Here is a 21,039-nt window from a genome sequence, read left to right as displayed (position 1 = left end):
CAAACACCCTCGAAGCGGTTGACCAATCACAACACACTGGTCCAGCCGACCAATCAGGGCACATTGTGCTTTTTGGAAGGAGGGACTTCACAGAGGCAGGAACTAAACAAAGCGTTACTGACAGACTGGGAAGAAAGGAACTGCAACAAATGTCAAATATGGGAAAAAAATAATGTTTTTTGAACAAAATCAACACATAATAAGTCCTCTTTAAGATAAAGTGTGTGACATTTTTTCGATGTCAAAATCAATGATGTGGGTTTGGGATGGTATCTGTTTGTTTGACCAATATTTGGCAATTTGGTAATGCTATAAATGACACACTTCACCTTTAAGCACATCAGATCATTGCCCTCACCTCAGGACCAGTGATGTGCATCATTCCAGACACCGCAGACGCAATGGAGTCATATCCAGGCTTGTGTGACTCAGGGCCCGTCTGTCCATATCCTGAATAAATTAACAGATATTGTTACAGATTATGTGTGTGGATGATTATCAGATGGAAATGTGCTTACAGCTGACAGTTTCGTGTAACATGAGCATGTCAGAGCTACAATCTCCAGCATATTCTGTGTTGCCAGTAGGGCTTGATTTGGGCCTGTGTGCGTCTCTTAGAAATCCCTACAGCTGAGCACACACGTCCAGAGAGAATGTGGGCAAAGACCCGATTACATTTCTATTATAATCAGAGCAGTCAGATTAATTCAGTTCTAGGAACTCCACCGTAGTTCTAAGACTTTGACTCAGTGGAGGTAAACATCCATGGATGTGTTTATTTCCTTGGCAGAGGTATGGGCGGCTTAAGGAAAATCTGTCATGCCCTAGTATGAAAACAGCAGTCTTCTAGCCAGAGTTTGTACAAGTACATTTCATAAACCAGTATCACTTCATACCCTTTGTTCTCTCTCTCTTTACTTTAATTAGTTGTGTTTGCTAAGGCAACCATCACTATTATTATTTCTCATACTCAAGTTTAAGTATATAGCCTATATATACAAGGCTTGACATTAACTTTTTTGCTCACCAGCCACTGTAACTAGTGGTTTTTCAGAGTGTCTAGCCACACAGCATTTTAACTGGCCACAATTTTGACATCGATAAGATGGAGAAAAACTGCCATATAGATACCGAACCGTTTCGGTACAGGGGCCTACAGTCCCCTGTTTGGGAACACTTCGGTTTCCCGGTGAATTACGACAACGGACAAAGACAGATGTATAAGACGAAAGCAGTACATGACGAATACAGCGTTGTAGCCTAACCACCATTAACCACCAATAATCCCAATAAGCTCTGCGTTTTGTTACTTTCGATAAGAAACAAAGTGTCATCCTTCAAATTCTGTCCATGAAATTCAAACAGAAAATGCCGTTTTGACGTGCTTTGATGTGGCGAGCCAGATCTCTGTATAGGCGCCTCAGTTCAACCGGCAGCGTGGAGCGCGAGTGAACACGATCATCTCTTCCTCTTTAATACTAGTTATAGAATATACATGAATGAACATCAGAAGGTATGTTGAAAGATACAGTACAACTTACTGAAATGGTCATATCTCGTGTAATCGCTCAATCAGTGTTTCAACGGCGCAAAGACATCATAATAAAACAGCTTGTAAACAATATGTCACGTAGCATTTACCTCAGAAAAGCCATTCAGTGTCCGCAGCTTGTTAGTTCGCCAGAGAAATTAACTCTTTCGCTTAATATATGCACTGTATTAGCCTATATATTTTACTTAACCTGTTAGTGATGTCTTGATTATTTATTGTATGTTTAAATAAATCTGTCGTGAAAATGACAGCCACTGTGTATAAATGATTATATTTCAACAATGAATTGGAGTACAGACTACAATTGAAAAATTTATATACTGCTGAAATCCACCTGCATTTGGCAGGTGTTATACATGTATAAATAATATATAACACCCACCATATACACCGTATATATACACATGTACAAACTGATACAAAAATAATAAACTAAATAACAAAAATGATTTATACAAAATATCATTTGTGATGTGTCATGCAGAGACTTCAGTGAATGTTTTTACTGTTTTTCACCATAAACTATATGGTAATTCATAGTTTAAACTGACATTGAATGATATTTTTCAGTAAAATTACATATGTGATGTTAAACCATTTAGAATTGTTCATTGTTTATGGTAAGGCAGTGGTTCCCAAACTTTTTAGAGTGGTGTACCCCCTGAGACATTTACCATCCTTCTGCGTACCCCCTCTTTTCCACAGACTGCACCTTTTCCATTAAGAGACAATATTTGCCCCCTAAATTGACTTTCCAGTGCATATTTTTATCCTTATAAATACCTTTACAACATTAATAATGTTTTAAATAAGAAAATCAATAGAGAAATATGCAATGATGATAAAAACGTGAAAAGTGATTCTTTTACATACTAAAACTGCCAGTAGGTGGCGGTAAGTCTTAATGCGCGAGTCATCGAGTCATTCGTTCATTCAGTAACGAAGCAAGTGGCTGTATTTATGAATGAATCATTGAATCAATAACTTTCACGAACGATTCGTTCACAAACCACCACTGTGTGTTGTAGTTCTGCTGTGGCTTTCGTTGGAACTATTATTTCGTTGCAAAATAGAGTGAATACTGACAATACTGTGAAGAACATTACTTAATATTACCCTTTTGGTTGTTGAACTGTTGTATAAAATCAATGTCACATTAGCAATAGTGTGGATATTTGGATTTGCATTCTTGCTTGTATATTATCAACATTAAAAACAAGAACTCACAAAAGGTATGTTTTGTATCAAGAGTTTGATTCTTAAATTGATCTCTCTATGCACCTTCTGTGCCAGGCTATTTGTTTTTCATGATAGTTGAAGTACATTGTCGAGAACGGCAGTAATGTAGCGCAATTTGCTAAGGCAGCAGACTCTGTACGCAACCTATTTGTACCCGTATGCACGCCGCTTATGTGGAAATGGATGCATTCAGTTTTGACCGCAAAAGATGTGGTATTTTGATTGGATGTCATGTAGTTACAGCATTGTGCCTGTTAGAAATACATGCTCTGTTTTAATGTTATTTTAAGACGGGGAAGAATTAAATGAACGACAAACTCAGCATTTTGTTCGCATACCCCGTCTGTCACCTCACGTACCCCCAGGGGTACCAGGTTTTTAAGGTTTGTTTTTTTTTTTGTTTTTTTTCTCATTGTTTTTCTGTAAACAACCACCCAGAATACCCTAACAACCACCTAGCAATATCATAGAAACCACCAACAACACACTAGCAACAGCTTAGCAACGCCCTGACCGAGACACACACCTGTGGCAGCAAGTTTTATGCAAGCACTGCTCACATTCTCTTCAGAAAAAAAAAAAAAAAAACTTAAAATTTAGTGTTTCCAAGAGAAATGTAGGCTAGATAGCATTGTATAGAAAGGATTCAACCATACACAGTACAGCTGTGTTTTTTAATTCACATCAGACAAACAAAAATAAAAAGGTAATACATTTATATCATTTATTGCAGCCAAAATGCTGAATTGTGTCACTACCATCACAGAACGTCATGCAATACCCTTTTTTATAGCACACACATTCATAACATCTCTTTTACTACTGATGTTACAACCCATAAGAACCACCACAAAAAGGGGCGCAAAGATATTTGAAACACAAGTAAACAAAGAACAAAGATCTCCATAATTACCCCTTCTGCTAGGCCCCCCATCACTGCCATAACCACACCAATATTAACACAAGAATGAGAACAAGAAGAACTAGATATGTACATTTCTAAAGAAAATGTGAGTTGTCTTCACAAAACCTGTGGGTGTTTTTAGCACATTGTAAATGATTTCTAGGCTGGGAATCAGAATCCTCTGAAAAATATAAACACGGGTGCTGTCAAAACATCATTCTGCTTGTTTGAGAATCCTGACCAGCCCTGCAAAGCAACAGCTCAACCAATGGCATAACCAATGGGGCTATCTTTTTATCTGACCGATTGCAGAGGGGGAGAGTGTTTGTGAAACTTGTTCTAATTTTTGCCATTCTGTTCACAGAAATTACACACTTCACCTTTAAAATTGACATAAACCTTTGCCCACATATCACAATCCTACAGCTGATGCATTTAACCAAGTCCCAGTCCTACATTTTCCTTTTTGAATAATCGGTTTCAATCTGATGTACATCACAATACAGAAGATTACTGTTGATACTTAAATTTTATTGCAATATTTATGTATCAAATTTACGTTATTCACCTTTTCTACCAAGATTAAAACAAAATCTCATTACAGTTCAGGGATTAGAAACTATTAAAGAAATGAATGAACCAAAAATAAACACTCATTGCTTAAACAACTCCACTTCCTGTTGGCCAAATACTTTCATTAGAAAGCAAAACTAATACAATGAACAAACAATGAGCACACATAATACTTTAACACTGCAGGAAGGGGGGAAAACATCAGTAAAAAATGAATATTCAACACTCTTAGGTCATATTTTGGGCATCGTTATGCCAGAAATTAGGCAAATCACATGGTTCCTGATAATACTGATGTCAACATCTGATTAATCTCCCATGTGTGGGACCTTTTTTTTTTTTTTTTTTGGAGCACAAGGCGAATTATGTCTCCTGTCAAAGCCGTTTCTAGTCTGCCAAGTCATGGTTTGATGTATGTCACAATACAGAAGAAAATTACTGTTGATATTTCCATTTCATTGCTACATTTAAGTATCAAATTTACGTTATTCACTTTTTCTACCAGGATTAAAACAAAAACTCATTAGACTAAGGTCAGGGATTAAAAACTATTAAAGGAATGAATGAACCAAAAATAAACAGTTTACCAACCAAATAATGAAACCAACCATTGCTTTCAGAAGAACTCCAATTCCTGTTGCCCAAATACTTTCATTAGAAAGCAAAACTAATGATGATATGTATTTTAGCAATTATTCAGCAAAATTAGAAAACTGGTTTCTAGGAGAATTCATAACATATACTTTAAAGCAGCATTAACTAGTAGTAGTGCTGGATTAATTCATCAAACAGCCCAGGTTTCTCCACTGCCAGCTTTGACACAATGTGAAAGGCATCCAATGCCAAACCTCAACACATTTGGGTGTGGGGGCCCATCTAATGAAGGACATATGCTGAAAATAACTTGCGTTCTCAGACGCCATTTAATCCTCTTTAATTTGCTGTAAAGAAATTAAACCCCAATAATAAAACGAAACAGAGAGCTTTGTCGCTTCTGTGGAGCACCGAGCACCATGGAGACCTCAAACACATCCAAAGGAGGAACAGGAGTCTGTGGTTCGTGTTCTCCATACTCATCAGTGTACTAACCGAGACTGATTATTCCACTTTAACCAGACTAGACAGTTCGTGTCTCAGCCTAAAATGCTCATTCCATATTTGCATGGACCATAACAGACATGATGTACTCTTGATAAAAACTGTGTGAAATTAAAACCACCTTTGTATTATACAGTGTACGAGGGAACATGGAAAACTGAATAAATCTGATGGGTATTCTGGCATTTCCGTTTCTCGCTGACGTGTCGAGTGAGGAGTTTACCATTTTGTTGAATATACTATCCACTTATAGACATTATGGCTCAAAGGAATGACTGGTTTTGCTTACAAAGTGGAATTGATAGTAAATAAAAGGGTGACATGGCATAAAACAAGAGAAGCCAATGACAAAAAAAGCTTTAGATGAGGTAAACGATAAAAAGAAGGAGGGGGTTGACAAAAGGAAGAGTATTTCAAGCATACAATGAGCACACGTAATACTTTAACACTGCAGGAAGGGGGGAAACCATCAGTAAAAAATTAATATTTAACGGTCTCTGGTCAAATTTTGGGCATCATTACGCCAGCTATGGCAAATCACATGGTTCCTGACCATGCTGATGTCAACATCTGATTAATCTCCCATGCGTGGGACCTCTTTTTTTGGAGCACAAGGCGAATTATGTCTCCTATCAAAGACGTTTCTAGTCTGCCAAGTCATGGTTTTAAGCCTCTTCAGGGATTTGCAGAAACAATCACAATGCATAGGTTATGCAGTGCCATTTCCTGATGAAACTGGGCCAAAATAAAAAATGGGTCACTCCCAAATTGCTACTGGACCACAATTTTGCCCCCTCAGGACTGAAGCAATAAACCAAAGGATGTCAATAAATCAACTGACGACATGCCACTGCAAGGCCCATTACAAATAAATTAGACAAGACTGCAGAACTGCTACAGCATGCGAGATACAAACCAGCCATAAATGAATGGCTTCCCTTATTCCTGATTGGGGTGTCTAATGAATCACAGTTCATGTGGTGGGGCAGGAGACTGGTAATGATATTTTCTTAAAGCAAAGATTTAAAGGCTTCAACAAAAGGGCCACAGCAGACCTCTAGTGCTGAATTCAACATTCCCAATCTAACTAACACAGCAACATATGAATATCAATCAAAATACTACAAGAACATCAACAAAGCTGAGTAACTTTTGGAACAGTCCATAAATTAGGTACAAAATATGTATTACACAAGTGTAATATATCAGATGCCCCCCATATTTATTGTAGTCATGGAGTTTCCCGATGTGAGCAGCTCCTCTACAATTAGTCAGGCCTCCACAGACAGCACGCGTCCTGAGCGAGATCCAAATCCACATGAATAGGCATAAGCAAGAAAAACTCACTGTTCAGAGAGTCAAAGCTAGTCCACAGTTTAGTAAACGTTAGCAACCTCTTTAAGTTGTTCTTGACTCTGCCGATGAGCACCACTTCGTGTGAAAGAACTTTTTCTTGCTTGCGTGGACTGAAAACATACATGAGAAACACCATGAGATAGGATAGACTCTCGGACATTGCAGTACTGAGCAATGAACGGGCCATTCATGTGGATTTGGATAAAACAGTTAATTGCTTTGATGCTGTGCCCGGTGGACACCGTTTAGCCCTTCACAGTGGCGTATAGCTGATGGGCGTGCAGGGCATATTAAATTATTTTTATTATTAGGCTACTTTTATTATTAAATTAATATTACAATTCATTTGCCCAGCAATAATTTCATAGCTCGTCACTACATAATAAATTAATGAGTACAGTGGTTCAATATTAATATTATAAAGCGACGAGAATATTTTTGGTGCGCCAAAAAAACTAAATAACGACTTATATAGTGATGGCCCGATTTCAAAACACTGCTACATGAAGCTTCGGAGCGTTATGAATCAGCGTGTCGAATCATGATTCGGATCGCGTGTCAAACCGCCAAACTGCTGAAGTCACATGACTTTGGCGCTCCGAACCACTGATTCCACATGCTGATTCATAATGCTCCGAAGCTTCATGAGTAATAAATGACATTATTTTCATTTTTGGGTGAACTAACCCTTTAAAATACACAATATAATATACATAACATAATCAATCAACTATTATAACAAATGTCTGCAGAGGGCGTCAACGGCCTGGTAACTGTTCCACTTTACAGCAGATCAAATTATTGTTTAATATTGGCAAAACGACATTTAATTCAAATGTTCACTTAACCCTTCATATTTGGTCATTTCTTTATGATAGAAATATTATAGGCACTGTAATATCTTGAACAAGAATATGCGGACATTAAAACATGCAAACACAGAGCGAGGGTTTAATATCTTGTTGATATTGATATACCTCACAAATATGATGAAATGGTGCACATTGCGTTCCCAAATGAATGTTATAAGCAACCTAAACTCACAGCATATGCAGATATGGAGTTTGAGACGTGCTCCTTGAATGATAACAGTTCATGTGGAGCAGCATTTACTGTGAGACGCACGTAAACTAAACACATGGAAATAATTAAAGTGCATATATATTAAACCCGCAGGGCATATATTTATTTAAAGGGTTAGTTCACCCACTGTCATTAATTACTCACCCTCATGTCATTCCCAACCCGTAAGACCTTCATTTGTCTTCGGAACACAAATTAAGATATTTTTGATGAAATCTGAGGGTATCTGATCCACACACAGGCAGCAACGTCATTGCACCTTTTGAGGTCCAGAAAGATACTAAAGACATCGTTAAAACCGTCGATGTGACTACAGTGGTTCAACCTTAATATTATGAAGCAACGAGAATACTTGTGTGCGCAAAAACAAAACAAAAATAATGACTTTATTCAAAAATTCGTCTGTCCTCTGTCATACTGCTACACTATTTTCGTTGCAGAGCTTCAGTGTTTATGTCTGAACGCAGGTCAGCTCCTGCATCAGCATCACACGCATGTGTCGTTCTGCTCACGTGACCAGGCCAATACTGAGCCGCCGTTTGGACGTAAACACTGAAGCTCTGCAACGAAAATAGCGTAGCAATATGAGTAGCAGTATTTTTGCACAAAAAGTACTCTCGTCGCTTCATAATATTAAGGTTGAACCACTGTAATCACGTCGATGGTTTTAACGATGTCTTTAGTATCTTTCTGGACCTCAAAAGGTGCCTCAGTGTCGTTGCTGCCTATGTGTGGACCAGATACCCTCAGATTTCATCAAAAATATCTTAATTTGTGTTCCGAAGACAAATGAAGGTCTTACGGGTTTGGGACGACATGAGGGTGAGTAATTAATGGCAGTGGGTGAACTAACCCTTTAAATAGAAATTTATTTTTTCATTTATGGGTGAACTAATTATTCAATTCATTTTTGGGTGAACTAACCTTTTAATTGAATAGCTGCCTTTGGTACTCAAATTTAATTGATGAATCGTGACAGCCCTAACTGACTGATGATGGACAATGATTCACATTTTGTGCAAGTCATTTCCCATGATAATAAATATGTATATAATTTTATTATATAAAATTATAATATAATATTATAATTATTAATTATTAAATAAATGAACAAACAAACAAACAAACAAGTAGGAAAATAAACAAGTAACAAGCAAACTTGTTTGCTTAAAATTTCTGCGAATAATTTGATGATGCAGGTACAAAAAGACTTTTAATTTTACATAATATTAAATAAAAAACATTATCAACCTAAAATATAGTATATTTGTTTCATTGAAATAAAAAAGGAGCACCAGATTAAATAAGTTTACTTCTACTTATTACTTTATAGCTACTCTTCATGCATTTTATGTTAAATAATAGTTTCTAATATCTAATAACTATTAGTTTAACTCCCCAAAGATTGCATTAGGGTCTTTATTAAGTAATTGGGCAAGTTCAGACCAGTGTAGACTTCTCATATTTCTTATTTTATAAAAAATAATGTTCCAATGTTTTGTCAAGCAGACATGGCTTCAGTTTGATAAAACATGATCTAGATACCATGGGAATAAATTCATATAACTATTACAGTCAATACAGGACAAATTACGTTTTGACCAAAACTAATTGAAAGATAAATGATCACTTTGGATCAACAGTGCAGCTTTAATTTGATCTAATTTGATAGAGTTATGGTTCCAGGAATTCTCTGGGGAATGAATATATATATTCCACTTCCACTATACATATATTAGTGGAAGGTGAAAGGCTTTAACTGTTTCTCAAAGCTTTTACTTTAATATTGATATCCATACAAATTTAAGTAAACCAAAGCAGTCAGCAAAACACACAGAAACACAATGACGACAATCCACTGGAGAGGCTTGTCCTAAAAATCCCTGTCAAGTGAACATTTGAGTCTGATAAATCAAATTGCACTTGTTGAAACTAAGCATTCCAGACTGATTTTACACTCAAGAAGAAAGTGAAAAATCCTTTCAGAAGGGGAAAATTAAACGATACAGGATGAGCACAGTAAATCATTCCAATTTAACTGTCCAGCATCCACAATTTAATGAGGTCTTGTGGGTTACGCCTCCAGTTCTTTATAAGCAGCGCGAGACATGGGAATTTGGCTGTGATTTGTGATCTTACAGAGAACAGCTGAAAAAAAAAAAAAATGCAGTCTTTGAGTTTACTTCATCACTAACCACAAGAGATGCCACTGCAGTGTTGACACAATGTAACAACTTGCATGAAATGTATGAGCACTGCCAACATCAGACTACCGTTTGCTGAACTCCTTTGAATGGTTTGAATTCTTTGAGTGAATAGATGTTGTAATTTAACTTTACTACTTCATGTTTTCATTTACTTAAAAACAGACATTTCTCAGTAGTTCTACAACAATATTAAATCCAGATGCATCTTGTAGTAAAAACATTATATACATATAAGCGGGAAAAAATGCATGGCAGTTTGACCAAAAGTGGCGTCTTTTTACAGCATTGACTTGGGTTTATGACAGTCAGCACACACAGAGAGATGTGTAGCCGTCTACAGAAATGCTGATTTCCATTTCCGTATCAAGCATGACTTGACTGCAGGATTTATGGGTGCCTGACACGTGAAACCAATCACCAAAGCAGCCAGCGTGGTGACAATGCCCATCCGCTTCAGATTAGTGTGGCTACAGAACAATTTTCAAGTAGAGAGTGGCTTCCTTTATGAGTGTGATTAAAAAATAAAAATCAGACAGTAAAGTAAATTAGCCTTTTCATAAGGGCCATACAATTGAAAACATTAGGGTTTATGGGTTAAAAGCAGGCCAGATTTAGATACCAAAGGCATGTCTACAGTACAGAGACGTAATGAAGAACACGTCAGCTTTTTTGTTCCGGCTGTCTTCCTCCAATTATACAAATACACACAGTTTCTCTGTTCATTCATGTCATGGACTGCATTATTCTACATAATAAAAGAGAAAATACCACAAATGCATCTAAAACCTTCATATACAAATCGAACGAATAAAGGTGCGGTCATTTTTACTGTTGGCCAAAAGATTTTCCCATGCAGATTACAACCGGTTCAAGTTGGACATTTTGGCCGTGTACACACTGTAAAAACTGAATTTAAAGGGAAAGTTCACCTAAAAATGAAAATTATCCCATGATTTACTCACCCTCAAGCCATCCTAGGTGTATATGACTATCTTCTTTCAGACATACACATTAGAGAAACATTAAAAATATATATATATATCCTTGCTCTTCCAAGCTTTATAATGGGAGTGAATAGGGGGCCAGATTTTGAAGCCTAAAAAAAAAAAAATCGTAGTTTTTATTATAATTAATAAAGTTTTAAATATGGATATTTTTCTTACAAAAACCCATCGCTTCGCTTCAGAAGGCCTTTATTAACCCCCTCGAGCCGTACGGATTACTTTTATGATGGATGGATGCATTTTTTTTTTTGGCTTCAAAAAAATTTACAATCATTATAAAGCTTTGAAGATCCAGGATATTTTTAAATATATCTCTGATTGTGTTCGTCTGAAAGAAGATAGTGAACTATCCCTTTAAATATAGAAGTGAATCCCCTAAATTATCATTGCGTGTGTTTACGGAACACGACTCACTCCTGAAATTGCGATAATGGACAGCATGGTAACCATATTAAAGTTCTGGCGTCTCGCGTATTTGGTATAAGCTATTTTTGAAAAAAGTAATATTACAAGACTTGTTATGCTCTACAATTTTAACTCAACCATCGTTTACAAAGGCATCAAGTTTTGCTTCTTCTTTTTTTAAAGCTGCGAATTCTAGAATTTTTGTAAATGCGGTTCATTCAGTTTTAGGATGCAGTTGTCACTCCCTTAAATTACTGCGCTGTGTGTGTACAGAACAGGATTAAGCACTAAAAGGTCATCTAACAACCAAATTTAACTGCAGTGTGTATGTGGCCTTTGTGGGCAGTTGCCAGGGTGTTAATGTGCTGTTTCTAGGGTGTTCTGGGTGGTTGCCAAGTCATTGCTATGCTGTTGTGGGATGCTTTTTATTTTTAAGGCTAAAGACGGTGTCCGAAATCGACCCCTATATCCTTAAATAGGGCACTATTTGAGGGGACAGCTATTTGTAGTGGCGTCCGAAACTATAGTGAACGTTATCAAGTGCACTCATTCAATCCCATAATGCACCGCAATAACGGATAACGGATAGAGAATACCCATAGAGAATACAGCTGAATCATCCATCCATCCATTCTCCAAACCGCTGGTCCAATGTGGGTACAGTGTAATATCATACAGGTATAAATTCCTATTTAATTGATTATTAAATTGTTTAATTAAGTTTTATACATGCTAGTAGTTTCAATGACAGAGTTCAAGATAAATCTTTTCATTACTATTGGAGCTGCCGGTTTTCTAAGTTTCAAATAATTATTAAACAGCAAACAAACTATGCAAAAGCAGCAGCTCTTCTGGCAGCCCTATTGGGAATAGTGAATGCGGGTATAGGGGGCGATTCCGGACACAGCGTTAAGTCTATTTGTTTGGGTCATTTTATCATATGCTAAAAAACAAACAAAATGCAAGTCTGTTTGCTTCAAAGCGTAATGGCAAGTACAAGACACAAGAGGCATCATTAAAGGCAGTGGCTCTCAATCAGGGGGCTTCAGCAAACTTCCAAGGGCCTCAAGATGACAAACAAAACTTAAATTAATAAACTATTATGGACATGTTAAAATTAGCACATTAATGCATGCGATTATTTTTTTTTTTTTCGGTTTAACACGTTAAAAATATTTAACGCAATTAACGCAGCATAAATTTTTTCCATCATAATTTGGCTAGCGTTACATTATATGATCACGCTCTTATTCACGCAAATGCTTTTAAACCATTCAAGCGCCACAAGACAAACGAGAACTTGCTGTCTGTGAATGTTGTGTCATGTGACACACGCACGACTTGTGAGCACAGAAAGACACGCGCCAGTATCGACTTCTCTTTCGCGCTTGAACAAACAATAAGAAACAGAATTATGACAAAATGCCCGTTTTGTCGAGTATCATCATAAGTACAGTCTTAAATGAGTTCAATAATGTCTTAAATAAACTTAAAGAGTTGTGAGAAAATGAGATGCGCATCAGATCCGTGTCATGTTTGGCAGATCTTAAAGTCACAGCAGCCTAATAAACCAGTTGCTGTGATGTCTGTCATTAATGTTAATCAAAGAACAAAGGTAACAGAGAAAAATGTAGCTTTAATAAGGATTAATCTACATTTAATTTATAATTTTTGCAGTGAAAACTGTAAAGTGTTTGATAACTTTTTTCAATTTCTGTATATTTCCTGTTAGACCGGTAGAAAGGCCACAGGTAAATATGACATTTATTATAATGGGTTTATGTGAAGATTGTTTAAGTTCACTTAAATTAAAAGTTGTTATTTTTTTAAAGCCTAATTGATAGCTTTCAGTTATACTGTAATGTTGAATGTCTATAATTAATGTTTAGAAACATCAATTTCATAGCGACATCAGTTCCAGTATTAGTAACAGTGATACTGGCCTTCATTTATAAAAAGATGCCATTAAACATATATTTAAAATATACGTAAGTTGTTTCTACATTAATTTGGAGAGTAACTGAGAAATTATTCCAATCTAAAATTATTAATCGTGTTAAGTGTGATTAATTACAGAAAAATGTGTGATCAATTAGTTAATATTTTTAATTGATTAACAGCATTAGTTAAAATAATCAAACTCTAATCTAAATCTACACTAAATTGAGATGTAAAATCTGAAATTTATTTCTTATAAAATTATGGTACAATAAAAATAATGGCAACACTTTAGTTTAGGTTCCAATTCTCACTATTAACTAGTTTAAGCTTATTATCATGCATATTTCTAGGATATTTGCTGTTTATTAGTGCTTATAAAGCACATATTAATGCCTTATTCTGCATGACCATATTCTACATCCTTTAATCCTACCTAAAACCTAAACTTATCAACTACCTTACTAAGTTTACTGAAGCAAAAGTCATAGTTAATAGTTAGTTAATAGTTAAAATTGGACCCTAAAGTGTGACAAAATAACTAATAAAATACCATTTTGTCAGCTTTGTCATTTTTAGAGCAGAAATTGTGGAAATAGCTTCAATCAGGGAGACTTTGTCTATAGTGAATATTATGTACACCTGTTATAGAGCAATAGATGAGCTGAGGGGCCACTTCACTCAACTCCTCGTACCCTAGTCCCATCTCATTCAGCTTCCCGGGCAAGTAATTCTCCACCAGAACATCACAGACTTTGGCAAGCTGACAAAAGAGAGAGAAAATGAAGTGTGACAGACTAGGGCCTGGTTTCACAAACAGGGCTTAGATTAAGCCAGGATTGGGCCTTAGTTAATTAGGACATTTAACTAGTTTTTATAAATGTACCCTAGAAAAAAAACATTACTGGTGTGCATCTTGAGACAAAACAATGGCACTGACATATTTTAAGCAGGGCTCTACAGTGCGCCCATTTCACTCGCATTTGCTCCTGAAAATAACTGCGTGCGACCGCGAAAAAATATTTAGGTGCACTGGTGCGAGTGACCCAATCAATTCTCATTAATAGATCTACAATCGGAATAAAAACTCCCAAAATGCATCTAAACTGAACAACAGTTATGTTTCGTACTGCAATCGGCTGCTTTGCATGCCTTAATTCAAAGACTTTGCTTCAGTCAGCACAGCAGAGCAAGTGCAAAAGACGTGCGCTCCAAAGACTACACTTCAAAGATTGTTTACAAGGTGCAACCGGTGTGACGCAGCCACGCGTACTTACCAGACCGTCTCATGCTGCTGTTTCTTTGCAGCCAAATTAATTGTAAATACTACATTCGGATTATCATAATCAAGGTTGGAAATTAACGGGGGCTTGGGGCAAAAATGCCTCCAAAAATTGATTTAAAAAAAAACCCAAAAAAAAACACGCCTGTTATAAATGCCCGTGTGCATATTACTTTCACTTTTGAAGTAGAGGCAATTCGGAGGCGGCAATTGCTTGAATGGTGGGTGGGTTCATTATTGTTCTTAATGAAAAACATTACAAAACAGTACAATGACAAACTCGCTTAAATATGCGCTTTTACATTTCACTTGTCAACCAAATTTTCATCCATCATCTTGTCATTCAGAAAAATGAGGTGAAATGGGCGAAGTGAGGTGAAATCTGACTCCTGCTGCTCACTGAATTGAGCAGACGCGCTCCATTTTAACGGTAGTGTCTATTTTCTAACTAAACTAAATGATTATTATTACTATAACACAATCAAAACGATGGTGGGGCCGGTGCCGCGGTCACGGTGGGCAAGATATAACCAGTGTTGCGGCTGAACACCAGTAACACAGTCGATCTCATCAAGCCTAATATGTGTAAGTTAAGTAATCACACGAGTGTAACTGTTACTCCTGTTTCTCCGAGTATTGGCATGATTGCAAATGTGATACTTACTGTTCTGACTAAAGTCCAATAAACAAGCTGATATTAAGTGACAAAATTTTAGCCACAATACTGTCTGTTTTTGCTCGATTTCGTGAAAATGGTTTCAAACAAAGCCACACCAGAACTGTTGCGCATCTCCAATCAATGGTGATTCCTGAATGAATCTGCGTTTTGAACGACTCGCACATTAAGATTTACCACCACCTACTGGCGGTTTTATTTTCATATTTACATTCTCACTTTACATAGATTGTTTTTACTTAAAATATTAAACTTTTAAAGATTCTTTTTTTTTTTTTTTTTTTTTACAGATTTCTAAATTTAAAAAAAATATATTTAAAAAAATTCATATTTACCCATGAGCTTCATTAAGCAGTCTTATTGCTGTAATTGAATTTATTGTTTAACATTTAAAAACAAATTTTCTAAGTTAATTTAAGAAATTGATTAAATATGATGCTTTTAAAAAATTGCTTTTATAATGGTACAAATGCCCCAGGAAATTAATTTAAAGGGGCAAATATCGCCCTGTAATAATGTCTGTTATTGATCAGAAAGTGCTCCTAAATTTTTGACTGTGCTCCTTAAGAAAAATGTTACCGTAGAGCCCTGTTAAGATATGTCAGTACTTGCTTTCAGTTAAAACAGCTCAAACATGAATTTTAATCTGGGACTAGCTTAATTCTTGTCTGTGAAACCAGGCATAGGTGTTCAAACCAAAATATATGAAACATCAAATGTAATGTAATGCGTTATGAATTTTTACCTCAGTTACAAGTTTGGCCCCCTTTGGATCTTTAAGATTAACTGCAATGCTCTGCAAGAAAGATGAATGAGGGGAGAACAGTTATAACTGCAGAAATCATGATCCAATGCATTTTTTAAAGTTAAAAAAAAAAAAATGAATAAAAGTATACCTTTTTGTTCCTGTTCACACTCAGAAAATAAGCACTCTCTTCACCCAGAAATGGAGGGCCCCAAGCTCTTGTGTCGTCTCCTGAGCCTGTCACACATTCACATCTGAATATAGTTCACTGCAGTCAGACACTGTTTAGATCTAAACTAAGAATCATTTTTACAGGAACTGGCAATATGAAGTGTTTAATATAGTAAGTGTCACTATATTGCAGCCATTTAACATAGAAACAGCATTACCCACCTCAAAATATTTGCTCTAGAGGCATGCTTGGTCAAATATTACTTAAATATATACACAAGCAAACTTAATGAAAGGGGATTTTTATTATTTTAGAGCTTTAAATTCCCAGTCCTAATTCAATTTCATTATACTGAAGTTATATTATAACAGAGTGGCATAGATATTCTTTAAAATGTCAAATAAATAAATAAAAGAGAAGACATGATGGTGAGGAAATGGTAACAGTAGAATTTCCATTTTTGGGATAAACCCAATCCTTGAAATGATGCCAAAATCTTCTTTAACTAAAATTCAACAACATATCTCAAACAGTGTTGGGTAAGTTAATTAAAAAAAGTAATTAATTACTAATTACAACATCATTGTTGTATTTAAAATACTTTTCTAATTACTCTGTCTGAAAAGTAATTTAATTACTCAATAAGTAACTTTATAATTACTTCTTAAAATCCCTATAAACCTTGACCGGATAGACAATAGAAAGGAAACTCTTTTAATAATTTAGTCAAACATGGAATAGTTTAGCCTTTTATAGCTTTTTTAAACATTTTAACTTTATTAAAACATATACTATAATACATTTATTTACTTTATAATATTTAATTTTTTTTTAGTAACAAATAGGGATGTCACTATACCGAAAATCTAGTAGTCGGTACCGATACCACCAAAACTGCACAATACTCGATACTACGGTAAAAATATATAAAAATACAAATAAAACAATGCTATATATTTTTTTCCAGGTAGGTCTAATAGTAGTAAGTAAAAATACCACAGAAATAGAATAATCAAATATAAAAAAAACTCTGCATAGTCATAACTGTATGAATTTAATATAGTTTAATCCTTATTAAATCTTTTCTTTTGTTGTTTGATTATCATTTATAATACAGACAGCCAATAGTAGACAATAGCATGTTTTAAAGGCTGCTGTCACTATGATATAATGGACGGAGACAATATACTGTTACACATGCTGTTTACATTCACATAACCAACGCGAATATACGCCAAGACGGGCATTTTGGCATAACTGTATGTGTATTTGAACGTTTATGTGTAATAAACCGCGAAAATCTGACATAGCTTACATTTTACTCTAATGTTCTTGCCTACCTGTGTCAAAAAAGTGAAGTAATTGGAATATTTCCATTCTGCAAAACAGCCACTCGCTTCTGCCGGCATCTTCAGACAGCGACTACGCAGCCAACTGGTGCGAAGTTGCGAACTCACGCGCAACTGCACTACAGCTAACGATTTTAAAGAGGCAGCGTTCACTTTTACCTTTAGACGACAAATTTAGATTTTAAATTCAATATTGATTTAAACAGAACTGCTGAACTAATTTACAGTATGTAACGCAAGTACATTATAAGTAACTGTAATTAAATTACCTAAAAATGAACAGTAATCCCTTACTTTACTTTTCTCAAATAAATTCCAACACTGATCTCAAATAAAATAAATAAATAAATAAAATACATAAACCTCACCTGGTCGCTCAACTTTGATCACCTCTGCTCCCAAATCTCCTAATATCATAGTAGCAAAAGGTCCAGCCAGAACTCTGCATTGAACACCATAATGATATTGTTTAATAACCTTTACAAACATATAAAGAGCGTACACCAAAGTCCCTTTCAAGGAAAGTCTGTTCACTCGACGGCCATATTTGCGACGCTTCCGGCCAGCTATTTCAGGACGCAATCATATCTATTTGAATGGGGGAATCCTGAAATCTCAAACACTGCTTGGCGAACTCACAATTAAATAACATATTTCAAATCAGTAACAAAATCTGACATGAACTGTCCCATAAATGTTGTTTCTTATGCTCAAATAGCATTGTTTTTCAGGCTAGATGAGCCCATTTGCATGTGCAGACCTAAGCGCAAGTCTCAGGTTTCAATGGGAACCGGAGCTTCTAACTGCAGCTAAAATGACGCAATAACTTCATCAATCAGCGATTGGCTCTTTTACTTAGAAGGCGGGACGTATTCCGCCATATTGCGTTGCAGTTTCTCCCATTCATAACTAATAGGAGTGAACCGTCTTTCTATATCTAGTCTTTGGTGTACACTGCTTGGGCAAAAAAGGAAAAAGTGCCAAGCCAAAAATGGCAAAATATTTAGTGGTCTTTTAATGGTCTTAAACTCGAACTGGGAGACATTTCTCAACTCATGAACTGTTTGAAGCCATCAACATTGAGTGGAACAACACTAACTCTTCTTCCTGTAGTGTAAAAAGCTGTCTGCAAGCTGTTAATTCTGTGTTAAGTTACTTTATCTACAGTATTTGTGCAATTCTTGATCAGTGATTTCTGATGGTTAAGAGACCAACCATTGTCTTGTTGAAAAATAACATCTGATCATTCCTCTTTAGATATTCTCCTCTACTCCAAAGCAAGGCCATAACCATGTCTTGAACAATAGGGGGACCCATTTTTATAAAGCATAAAGAAACAGAACAGTGAAGGAAATTCTAGGGAATAAATCTAGTTGGGAAATAATCATTTTGAACTATTTGCATTAAAATACGCACACGTGTAGTTGTACGCCTAATGTGTCGAAAACGTTTCTTGTCTCGCCATGTTTACATATTAGATGTTTCGCTATTTACCTTACCTCACTCTCTTTCTACGTTAAACTGACGATTCCCGCTGGAATTCACGCTCTGCTTCTTGAACAGTAAGCCCCGCCTACTTTCATTTGATTGGCCATCTCAATCATTCTGACATTGACGAGAGCTGAGGCAGACCAGACTAACAATGTAACTTTGAAACCTTTTGTCGTCCTAATAAACATATTAATCAAGTTAATAGTGTAATCAAGTGCAGCAGAGCAGCAAGTGCAAGAATTTCAAATATTGGGGGGGACAATTTGGCCATTTCTAATTATTGGAGGGGACTTGTCCCCCAATGTCTATGCTGTCTTTGATGTTTTTCTGAGACGGCAATGGCTTTTTAAATAGTGCATTCGCTTTAATTTTGCTAATTTCCTGACCAATAATTTGTGGTTAAGACAAATAAAAGCATAGTGTGTGTACCCAATTTGGGATTGGCCCTTAGTGTTTTTTTTTTTGTTTTTTTTCTTGCCCATAAGTGTAATTTTTGTATATTTAGTAGCCACTCATAACATAACATGAATGCACAGCTCCTACCTTGTCAGATCTAAGACTTTAACGCCATCTAGCGGTCTGATCTGACCTTCACCTGTATTCATGGGGAAATGAGTTTGCATTATTATTAATAATAACAATCAGTGAGTCAGGTAATTAATTATATTCTGGAAATTCATTACAAATAAAAATCTATATTACAACTAAATAATCCTGTTTTTGCAGCACAAAAAAGGGATAATCCCCTGATCAATGTTCAGCAATCATTCGTTATCCAATTAAAGTCATTCGTTCAAAGGTCATTCAAAGGGCAGATTGGTTAAAAAGTAGCTTGTTGATCCTTTAATAATTAAATTTTAAACAAGTACAATATTTCAGGATAGTTTACCATTTACTTTTGTTTTTCTTTTAAGTACAAGGTGCGCATACAAGTGCCACAACATAAACAAGCAGAAGTGCAAAACAATTACATTTCAACAAACCAAATTTTCGTTTCCATTAAATAAACAAACAGGTGTGCATACACCCATTTACACCATAAAATAGAGTAGTATAATGATAAAGTAAACAATTGTAAAATTAATTTAGAGCACTAAAATGTTCCTGAAGACACTGATGGTATGATCACATCTCACGTGCGCGTGCACTGTTACACTAGCGGGATAATGGTCGGTTTAAAATACAGGTGCTACCTTGCAGCTTGGCAGTGAATGGTCGTCTTATATTCACATAGTTCGTCTTATTCGGTTGTAGAAACTGTGATGTTCTGCTTAGATAAGATAAAACTCTTATAACAACGCTTCCCGACATGTTGACTCGACGTTTACGCACGCAACGCGACGTCTGTAAAAGCCACGCCTTCACGCGTAAATTTTAACAAGAATCTATGGAGAAATCACAATCTTTGCAAGTGAGTACTACGGTTAGTTCGACACATTTGACAGCACATAAATGGGCGTTCACGACAGACAAAAATGACTAATATTTGTTGCTATGAAATACAATAGTCTTCCAGCAAGGGGCGCTCATCGGCCTAAAAAAAAACGAATTCTCCATTGAGACGCATTCCAAATTCAGGATATGTTTTTTTCTTACATTGTGTGTATTTGTTTAAATCTATAAATTAAAGTAATTGTTACCTGAGATACAAATGAAAATCCACCCCAAAATCTATAGCAAATAATTAAATACATTTTTTTTCTAAACCGAAAGATTGGTTAATCTGTTATAGCGCTGAGAAAAGTAACATCTATCACGTGACCACACTTGTACTTCAGCGGCAGACTGATGACTTTAATAGACGTTGAATTAACATTAGGCCTACATAACGCATAGTAATATAATATTACATATTATTATATATTTCTTATTACATAATATTATATTATAATATGGTATTACATTATATCTATGGAAATATACCGGGCCGTTTCCTTCCGTTTTGGCCTACAACTTGACGTCATG

At 35.8% G+C, this 21,039-nt stretch overlaps 1 protein-coding gene across 2 annotated transcripts in view; it reads right to left on the bottom strand.

Moving 5' to 3' along the window:
• The window catches only part of sugct (succinyl-CoA:glutarate-CoA transferase), a 164,632-nt gene extending 144,088 nt beyond the window's left edge, over positions 1 to 20,544 (bottom strand). The window contains exons 1-7 of one of the 2 annotated variants that reach the window (XM_051882700.1): positions 20,268 to 20,544; positions 19,618 to 19,669; positions 17,952 to 18,025; positions 16,214 to 16,299; positions 16,063 to 16,113; positions 14,002 to 14,122; positions 359 to 450 (exon numbers count right to left, since the gene is read on the bottom strand). In XM_051882700.1, coding sequence (XP_051738660.1) covers positions 359 to 450; positions 14,002 to 14,122; positions 16,063 to 16,113; positions 16,214 to 16,299; positions 17,952 to 18,025; positions 19,618 to 19,669; positions 20,268 to 20,385 — 594 coding nt within the window. In that variant the 5' untranslated portion in view covers positions 20,386 to 20,544. The remainder of the gene's footprint in view (positions 1 to 358; positions 451 to 14,001; positions 14,123 to 16,062; positions 16,114 to 16,213; positions 16,300 to 17,951; positions 18,026 to 19,617; positions 19,670 to 20,267) is intronic. The other variant, XM_051882699.1, reaches the window with a different exon arrangement.
• Between the last annotated feature and the right edge of the window lie 495 nt (positions 20,545 to 21,039).

The sequence above is a fragment of the Ctenopharyngodon idella genome, chromosome 23 (assembly GCF_019924925.1).
Source record: "Ctenopharyngodon idella isolate HZGC_01 chromosome 23, HZGC01, whole genome shotgun sequence".
Taxonomy (NCBI): domain Eukaryota; kingdom Metazoa; phylum Chordata; class Actinopteri; order Cypriniformes; family Xenocyprididae; genus Ctenopharyngodon; species Ctenopharyngodon idella.
Note: the sequence above shows the minus strand (reverse complement) of the source record. Positions and strands in the feature narration are given on the sequence as shown.